The sequence below is a fragment of the Hirsutella rhossiliensis genome (genome assembly GCF_020360975.1).
Source record: "Hirsutella rhossiliensis strain HR02 chromosome Unknown scaffold00001, whole genome shotgun sequence".
Classification (NCBI taxonomy): Eukaryota; Fungi; Ascomycota; class Sordariomycetes; order Hypocreales; family Ophiocordycipitaceae; genus Hirsutella; species Hirsutella rhossiliensis.
The window spans coordinates 3299745-3309805 of NW_025408667.1; the positions used below are offsets into that span (position 1 = coordinate 3299745).

The following is a 10061-nucleotide window of genomic DNA, read 5'->3' on the forward strand; positions in this document are numbered from 1 at the left end:
ATACTCTACCTTCTAGGAGACGATATCGTATGCTAAATTTCCTCCTTTTAGCTCCTCTATATATTCGAAAGATTCTTCGGCTACCTAAGAATAGCCCGATCCCTACTCTAACGTTACCGTAGCCGCTTAACGGCCCCGTTTCTAGGGTAATAGTAAGAATAATAAAGGGGTCCTAGTTAGTACTATAGGCAAGTTAAATATTACGAGTAAGCGTAACCCTAAGATAGTATATATCGAAAAGTATTTTAAGGTAATAGTTTTAGAGTTAATAGTAGTTTATATTACTATTAGCACTCTGCCTATAGCTACTTCCTTTCGCTAAGCATCCTAAGTTTAGGCAACGCGTAGATGCCTAGTTTAGATCGATGCTGCTCTAAGTTATTCTTCTATAGTAAAAGGGTAACGTATAGGTGCCTTCTAAAGTAGTAAATAAAGCCTTACCTTCCGCGTAAATTATCTCGTATATATAACCTTTAGTTTAGCGATACTTTTCTTAACCGACGTGCCTATACTAATTCACGTAAATTCCGCTAGTCACCTAAAATTTATACTCTAAAGAAGGACTTCTTTAGACTTATAAAGGGCTCGCCGAGGGTTACCGAGAGTACTAATACTCGTATATAGAATTAATTTTTAATAGAGGAGGCAGCTAAGGACTACTATTATTAAAAAGGCTAGTAAGGATACTAAATCTTATACTCTTCGCTTTAAGATTAGTAAGTACGTCGCTTCTTACGCCCTTCTTTCCTAGGAGCTTGCTATTATAGCGAGCCTCGAGAGGAATATAAAGAGAATCTTATTATAATTTAAACCGGCTTATAAAGAGAAAGGCTAAAGTTTAGTTTAACTTATTTATCTTCTCTATTATCGATAGAACCGCTAGTCTCGACTCCTTCGTATATATTAGATATCACGACCTAAAATATAAGTCTAGGAGGACTATTTTCCTTCTCCTTACTATAGGACAAAGAATTATAAAGATCTCTAGGTGCGAGCACCGGATACGTATTCGCTGTTAGTGGCTCTGCAATCTCGCCCTGCGCCTATTTATCGTAACGACCAATACTATTATATTGAGTGTAAGGAGCACAATCACAACGAAACAGAGAGTAAATAACGGGGGCTAGTAATGCAATTGTTGATCTCTTAAGAGCTCCTCTAGGGGGCTGTGGTTATCCCCGCATCCTTATATAGGTTCTGCCGCGCGTCGCGATCCCTACTTCGGTTTTAGACGACGCAACCTAGGTCTCTAAGCGCGTGATAATTATTAATTTCGTCGTACTTCTTTATTTACTCTAGGGCCAACGCCTTAATAAATTCGTCGATCATCGTCTCGATCTTATTTAACTTCTCGTCTAAGGGGCCGGTTAGTATAGTTTTCGATCTAGTTAATCCTAATTAATCGATATTAATAGATTAATTAAATTAACTAGTAAGATTATTAATCTTATTAATCTATATAGTACTATAACTACTATAAAGGCGCTACTAATTTAATAATTTATTTTAGCGGGATAACTAGGTAAAGGAGCGCTATAGCGTAGTATTTAAAAGGATGCTTAATTAACTACTCCGTACTATCGTCTTTATAGTCTAATATAAGGACTTCGATACTAACTCTTTATATATTCTAGTACTTTAATAGTTTCTACCGATAATTACGCTCTATCCTATAAGATTATATAACGCGCTCTTAAAAAAACTTACTCTACCTTATTATTTATTACTAGAATTAAAAGGATATTAATTACTATAATCGAAAGCTATAAAAAGCGTATTTATTATTAGTCTTATAGCTACTACTTAATAGTAGTTATCTTACCGAGCTTATATAGTTCTTAGTTATAATAATTATCGAACTTATCTTAGCTTTATAGCCGATAGTAATCCTTTAGGCCTCGCGCGATCTTATTAAATATAGATACTAGCTCTTAGGTCTCTAGACTAGCTTTAGCTTCGTACGATAGTATAGCACTAAGATTACTATCCTAATAGCTCCGCTAAAGCTCCTTAATATTACTAATCGCTTTCTTTTACTAGGATACTTTCTAGTTACTTTAGATATACTTTATACGAAAATCTAGATTAAGTATAATACTAGTAGTATAAAAAGGAGAGTCGTTTATCTTACTATAATACTTATTAAGGGTCTCTTAGCTACTCTAAATCTATAAATAGAGCTCCTTATTAGCCTTAAATTTAAGTAGAGCTCCTTTAAGGTGCCTAATTAGTATATTTATAGTAAAGAGTATAAAGTCGATTATTATATTATATCCTTAGTAATATAAAGTTACCTCTTAGAATAGTACTAAAAACGTCTAGACCGTTCGAATCTTCTATTAGTCTAAAAGGGAAAGAAAGTTATCTTTAAGGTTATCTTAATAAGCTTTATAGAATCTATTAATCTTTCCTTTATACTAAAATATAACCTTATATATATTAGTCTAGCTATTCTATTTTATACGATTATCTAGCGGAACTAGTCGCCCTACTAGCTTAATAAAAGCTTAGGTACGGCCGCTTAATGCTCGAATAAAGATAATAATATTATAAAGCTTACTAAGTAGACCTATTTTCCGGAATAACTATTATAAGGATTTATTAGTAGATCTAGCTATACTATCCCGAGCTATAATCTCCTACTCTTTATATAAGTTTAACTCCTCTATTTATATAGAGTTATAAAAGAGGAAGGCCTAGATAGCTAAGTTAATAATATAGCTAACGTAATATATATAGTAAATAACTAGATCCTAATTAATGCCCTATTATTTAAGGTATTTACCTATCGTATAGTAAAGTATATTATTAGAGCTTACGTTATTACTAATAATAGATCTAACCTTTCGAAAGATACTATAGTCCTTAAGGACTAGTAGTATAGCGTAGAATTACTTTAATTTAAAGTAGCTAAGAATCCTACGAAAACTAATAAGAAGCCTAGATAATTTATCCTAGTCTTATATAATAAAGTAAGTATAGATTCTAAGAAAAAGAAGCCCGTTTAAAGAAGTCTATATATTAACTACTAAATAAATACTTAAACTTAATAATTAAAGCGCCTTCTATATAAGATCCTTTTAAGATTTATATATTATATAGATCGCTTTCCTAATCTTAGAGTATATAGTTATAATATATCTATCTACTTCTAGATTAAGTACTTTATAGAGGGCGTAAAACTTAGGCTATTTAACGATATAAAAAGATAGATTTCGCGCGACGATTAATATAGTAAGTGCCTCTATAATAATTTCCTTATTAAGCACCTTATAAAAGATAGTTATTAATTACCTCCGTTTACCTCGTTAATATAGCCTTAAGGTAAAGCTATTTAAGCTACTTAAATACCGTATTTAGAATATAAGGTACTTTTACTATAATAATCCTATAAATCTTTATAAGGTGCGCTTAAAAGGTATTACTCGCTTAGTATCGATAGCTATCTATATAATACTTATAATAAAAGAGTCGGTTTTTACTAGCTTTATTAAGTTTATATAGTCTTAGTAAACGATAATATTCCTTAGTTATAATTACTAAAGTACCTCTTATATTTCTAGATATAATATTTATATTAGTTTTATTTAAATTATCGATAGAAAGTATTATAAAAGATAAATTAAGTTTAGTTTCTATAATAAATATTAAAAAGAGCGTAGTATTTAACTTATAGAATAGATAGTATATAAAGTATAAAGTTAATAGATTACCTATATAAATCTACTATTTACTTAAAAGATAGGGGGGGGGGTTCCGGCTAGTAGTATAATTACTTTAGGTAATTAAAATAAGATAATTTCTAGATAAGCGCGTAATTATCGATCTTTATTTACCGATAATAGGGATTACCGGCGCTCGGATTAAATAAAGTTTAATCCGTTAATCCTTACGGCGCTATAATCCGCCGTTTAAGGCACCGCCCCCTAATTTAATTTATTAGCTAGATAACGGGGCTAGTAACTAGCAGAAGCCAATAAGAGATAGCAGAGGAACGCTACGCGGATTAACTAGGATTAATAATCCGGTGGTTAATTTAATTTAATTTAATCCGCGATATTAATTAATTAGATTAATAAGGGTCTAGATTGAAAACCACACTGGGGCCGGTGACATTGCCCGTGGGCTCGGTGATGTTGCCCCGTTGTTTATTGATGACGTAGACGCCACTAACTTCTTCACTGGCGCTTCTAATAGACCTCCTAGGTCTGATAATGTTGTTCTCGCTCCGGAATCGATCAACAGTCGTCGCGATCCGGTGGCCTTAATCTAGCCAGATGAGTTCAGGCTTCAAGGAGAGCATTACACTCGCTGCACTGTGCTGGCAAGAGGTCCTAAATTAACAAAGAAGCGAACGTCCGTTATCTGGTTATACGGTGAGGACCTGAAGTCAAAAAGAGACGATAAACGTGTCTGGTACTGCTATCTCGGCGAGAAGCAGCGTCGTCAACAAGACCTCCTAGTCATCTTAAGTGGTAATTCTACAGCACTTGACCATATCCACTCGAAATATGATATCAATAAGTCTATTGCGGAGCATAAGAGCTTCCGAGGAGACTCGGTTGACTCGAGCCAGCCCTCGATATCTGACTACCAAGGCAGGGTGCATGGTGGAGAAGCTATCGTACCAAGCGAGGTCCACAACGCTTCGTCTGGCGCTCGTCCAATAGCAGCATCGTGGGCAGCGTCCAGAAGGGGTTGGAAAATACTCGAAGCGCATTGACAAGGCGCTGCCGGGTAAGCACACCCGCGCCCTATACGATTCGCTGAAAAGAAAAGAATCGGACGTTCTAGCCCAGCTTCGGACTGGCATGACGCGATTGAACAGTTATCTTCACACGATAGGAGCAGCAGAGTCGGACCTGTGTAAGTGTGGACAAGCAGCGTGGGCTGCCCGCTCCGGCGTGTGGAGCATCGAATAAGCCACTGCCAAGCGATTGAACGAAAATTGTACAGCCGCTGCATTTTTTTGCTACCGCAATACTTGTGATATCCTGGCTTACACGCGTCGCCAAGTTGTAGCGTATTCAGGAATCTGGTGCACTAGTCTACGCTTCAAAGTCTTCTATGCTGCGCGAAATACATATCGTGTAATTTTTTTCGGCCCTTCCATAATCTGCAGATACTCACCTCCCATGCTCTTTGAACTCTTCAAATAACAAAAATCGCGAATTTTGCTTCGAGACGCGAAATTACAGTACTTACTGTATCACGCATCGAGGAGAAAATTAACTTACCAGTTGCTTGCCGTAGGTACATCTCTTGACCGTACCGTACTTGCGTTTTGGGGAGAGGTTTCTGTCGGCTAGTATAGGCACCGCTGTTAGTAGGTCACCTGAAGGATCAAGGGAGGGCCACCTGAAGGATCATTATGAGGCCATGTATCGGGGACCCATAAAGACCTCACGTATGGGGCCAGCTTGGTGCCTATGTAAGTCACCTGAGGGTCCCTCTGACTACGGCATAAATAGGGCCCAGTGGCCGCTTCTTTCCAGCTAGATCATGCATCTTTATCCCTTCTTGTGCTGCCCCTACCTCATGAGTACCAGAATAACAGTCCATCGACAGTTTCTATCCCCCTTGTCTCTTACGGTCTGTGACTGACTCACTCTGTCCCGTCCGCCCTAACGGCCATCAGGTGCACAGCCTCTGAAGCAGCTTAGCGTCACTTGATCAATCATACGCGCATCCCAGAGTTATTGATTGTTCTAAGCTCCAGTTCTCATTGGTCAGAATCGCTTCTACTAAGAGGACAAAGGACAAGCCAACGATGGCGCCATCCAGACGTGCGCCGTCTCTCGAGACATACATGAAGTTTGTGCAAAAGCGCCTGCCGGCTGAATTCTGCCTCTTCCTGGTACAAGACCAGCTCAAACGGAAATAAAAGTGTACACTATATGACATAGTAAATTCAGGACAATAAGGAGCACTTCAGCGCTCATTGTCTCCACAGGAGTAGCAGTGTGGCTAACAAACCGACCGACTCAGACCTGCCCCTCCGGTCGGTCGGTCTGGGTTTTGAGCACCGGTCGGTCTGGGTCTGAAGGTGGTCTGAAGGTGGTCTGATTACTTAATTTGCTACAAGAAGTCACACCTTGATGTGCATCTTTTCCGGAGTATTCTCTGCCCAAATTACACGTCAGGTATCTTGCCACTTTGTGCTACTCTACCAGGCCTCTGGATAACCATTGCTTTTGAAGCTGATCTGCCTCCACAGTGTCCACTGACAGTTTATTGCGCTCGTCCGTGATCAGTCTCTTGGTCTGGCTAAAGACTCTCTCGCATTCAGCGCTCATGATGGGAATCGAGAATAGGTCGAGCGCCATTCGATACAGCACTGGGTATTCAAGCTGATGCTGATTCCACCAATCGAGCGGATCGGCGACGTCGAGATCTTGTATGTAAATTGGCCGAGTTTGGAACAAATCAAGCTCAGTGACGGTTCTGGGTCTCCTCCGCTGCACATTGAGAGAAGTGACTGACCTCTTGCCGAACGAGCTATAGTCATTGTCGGCGCTAGCTTCCTCCTTATCGGATTCGTCGTCCAAAAGCCCTGTCTGGGCCTGTATCTCGACCTCCGCCTGTCGTCGATATTCCTCGAAAAGATCACTTACCGCTCTTTTCATGTCGCTGTACCATTCCGGTTTGTACATTGCCTCAGACCAGTGTCGCTCAAAGTAGTCGTATCCGTAAGAAGGGTGAAGCGCAAGCGCCGCGCGATACACAGGGGTCCGATCGGTCTTCACGTAGTAGTCCTCCAGTTTCGCCCAACCACAGTCGATTCCTGATTTGAAGTGAGAGGCATCCTCGTGTCGAGTCAACTCTGCGGCTTGCTTGAATTTGATGAAGAGATAATCCATTGTCTTCAGAGTTTTTCTTTCCCTTTATTTTCAGCTCCAGCGAGAAAAAGTAGTCCGCTAGACGTGGACTGCAATGGCTTCGATAAAACTTGCGTGGCCTGGTTCCCAAAGCTGCTCGTCGACAATACTGTGAACAAGATCCGCATGCTTTGCGCTCCTGGGTACAATTCTGTAAGGAAACTTTTTCGGGTGATTAATCGTACCTGGCTGTCCCTCCAGTCTGGCTTCGATTGCAAGACCCTTCGTATCCACTGCCTCCTTGATGTCGAATACCGCCAGACTCTGAGCAATAGATAAGAAGATGACCGAGTCCGCAAAATATCGTCCAGGGCATATGCGACGTCCAAAGCCAAACGTTACGGACTTGGGGTCAGGCTCGTTGCGGGGATCAAGATATCGCTCCGGGTCGAAACAGCTCGGTTGAGCGTAGACCGCCGGATCGTGACAAAACCACCATATCGCCGGAAGAATATATGAGCCCCTTGGAATCAAATATCCATCGTAGTCGATATCGACCTCTGCCACATGCACCAGACCCATAGGCCCGATAGGAGACCAGCGATATACTTCTTTCACCATGCTGTCAATATACGGCAGGCTGGCCCTGTCTGCGGGCCCAGGAAGTCGATCGGTGCCAATCACTCGGGTAAGCTCTTCTTGAGCCCTATGCTGGACCTCTGGAAACATAACCATTGCTAAAAAGAAAGCTGCCATAGTTGCCACAGTAGTATCGGCGGCTCCACCGTATAGAGAGGCCGCTGTCCATTTTATATCCTCGTCGAGAAATTGTTCTTTCTCTCTTTCTTGATCGCCACTGGTGCCCTGTTCAATGACTTGGGATACGAAGGACGGCTTGTGATTACCCAACTTCATCTGCTGCCGAACGAAAGAGAACGGGACTTCAGCGACGGCTTGAACAACTTTCTCGAACTGTCGAGCGGTCTTTTTGAATCTGGCGCCGGGAAATCTATCCGGGAGGTACCTTAAGGCAGGGAAAATATCAACTACCCATGACAGAGGAACGATTGCGGCCGAGAAGTTATTCATTGAGCGCATAATCAAGTTTACCAGAGGATCAGTTTCGTTGGGCTCGATGGCGTACCCGTACGCCATTTGAAGGCTTATAGCGGCCATCTCGCTATGGTCAATCATTAGCCAAAATGGACCATTGACAAGATGGTTGCTGTATGCACTAGAATTGATGTTGCAACATTCATTGTGCTTTTCAAGACTCGGGGATCCATGCCTTTCAATATGTTTATGTAGGCATTCAGGTTGATCCAAAACCCGTGCAAGAAATCGTCGCACCTCAATCGCCTGAATGTCGTGATATTGGGCTACTTTCAATTCCGAACCTAGGTGCTTATGCATCATCTTTCGACGACGGCGAAAATTATCGTTATATTGCTGACTGGCTATGTCCTTGTCGAAGCCGCATAATCTATGTGCAAATTGAAGATAAGGCCGTGCCGATGTCTTCGCCGATATCTTTTCTAGAAGGTGGTGTGCTGCTTTCTTGCTGTGTATCACGACGACCGTCTGGCCCATGACAGTAATCGAGCTGTTCGGCCCATACTCATCTTTATGCTTAAACCAGTGCTGGTACTCGGGCACTTTGCTGGGTGGAAGGTCCATGACATTTCCAACAATTGGAAACGGCCTTGGGCCTGGTGGGAGTGGTGATCGAGTCTTCCGCCAAAGTCTGGATCCGTAGATACAGAGGCAGACCAAGGCCAAGAGGCAGCCCAGCATTTCAAATGAGCATGTCATGCTGTGTAATTGTACTGGCATTAAGCCACTTCAGAGGGTCGGCGAATGGAGCTTTCCTACACTCAGGGGGAAAAAGCGATCAAGCGAGGAGGAGTCAGCTGGTTTTTAGCCTCATGGCCGATTAGAAGTACCCAGTCGCTTGTTCGAGATACGTACCGTGTGTCCAGCTGTTAAGAGCTCAAGGGGTGTACGGATCACCCAAAATGAGTGCCTGGGTCAGGTTATTTACACGCCCAGCAGCTCAAAGACAAGTGGCAGAGGAGTCACATCGCCATGCACCTACAAAATAGACTCAAACAAAGACAACTGTCGGAGTATTGTATGTGATAACCTTGACCACTGAAACAGTGGGCTCAACTTTCGCCAGATGGTATGTCAGGTAGTTATCCGGAAAAGCTACAACTTGATTGGCTTGGCCCTTTAGCTAAATTAATATGAGTCCGACTCTGCTACTCTGTATACCGATCTTAAACCTGGCTAGAACGTTACATTCTTTTCTTTCAGCGAATCGTATAGTGCGCGGGTGTTCTTGCCCGGTAGCGACTTATCGATGCCCTTGGAACACTTGTAACCCCTTCTGGAAGCTGCCTATACTGCCGCTGCTAAACGAGCGCCAGACGATGCATTATAGGCCTCGCTTGGTCCGATCGCCTCTCTACTATACACCCTGCGTTAGTAGTACTCTACGCTACTGCCTAGGACACTGATGCTCATATAACCCTACGTCCTTAATTGGCACCTATATGAGCCTAATAGAGCTGCCACGCTTGAGGAGGCGATTCGAATAGTCATTCTCAGCAAGCTGAGAGCGCGGGCGGAAGGATAAGGGCAGGCACAATTGAGTCCAAACGATGATGCATGTTTTTTATCTATCTGTGCGACATTGAGGGGGTATTTATACGAATAGATACCAATCTGGGACCCGTGGTGGCCCTGAATCAGTGCCAATTCCCGTGTATCCCGATTAGGGCAATGTTCCTCTACTGTATCGATACCTGACTCAAGTCCTTGTGTCTGACCTGCCTCTTTCACCGGAGTTTATACGTGTGCGGATTAAGTCCCTGCACATAGAAATGGGCACCCCCCTGTTTTGGGCACCCAAGATGGGTGCCCAACCTAAACGGCTGCGTCAACTTCAACAGCAAATTTCACCGCGGAAACGCATCCAATCTGCTAAAAAATTGACGCATGTGTCTTCAAGCCACTACTGATGAAATATACAGAGTCTGACATTCACAGCGCCCTTGAGGCAATCGCCAATGGCGGATCCGCCAAGAAGGCTGCTCGCGATTGGGGCGTCCCGAGGGCAACTCTTACAATCGCATGCATGGTCACGAATGCAGAAAGGATGCATTTTCTGCTCTTCAGAGGCTTTCTCAGACACAGGAAAAGCAACTTACCGAATGGATTCTCATTCAGGACGCCTTGGGC

The 10061-nt window shown here is 42.3% G+C and overlaps 2 protein-coding genes across 2 annotated transcripts; both read right to left on the minus strand.

Moving 5' to 3' along the window:
- Window positions 1-6161: 6161 nt before the first annotated feature.
- HRG_00411 (transposase-like protein) lies at window positions 6162-6860 on the minus strand (the record flags this gene model as incomplete). Its single annotated transcript, XM_044858882.1, has 1 exon — window positions 6162-6860. The coding sequence occupies one exon, from the start codon at window positions 6858-6860 to the stop codon at window positions 6162-6164; it is 699 nt and encodes a 232-aa protein (XP_044725282.1).
- A 57-nt stretch (window positions 6861-6917) lies between these two features.
- On the minus strand, window positions 6918-7574 carry HRG_00412 (cytochrome p450 domain-containing protein; the record flags this gene model as incomplete). Its single annotated transcript, XM_044858883.1, has 1 exon — window positions 6918-7574. The coding sequence occupies one exon, from the start codon at window positions 7572-7574 to the stop codon at window positions 6918-6920; it is 657 nt and encodes a 218-aa protein (XP_044725283.1).
- Between the last annotated feature and the right edge of the window lie 2487 nt (window positions 7575-10061).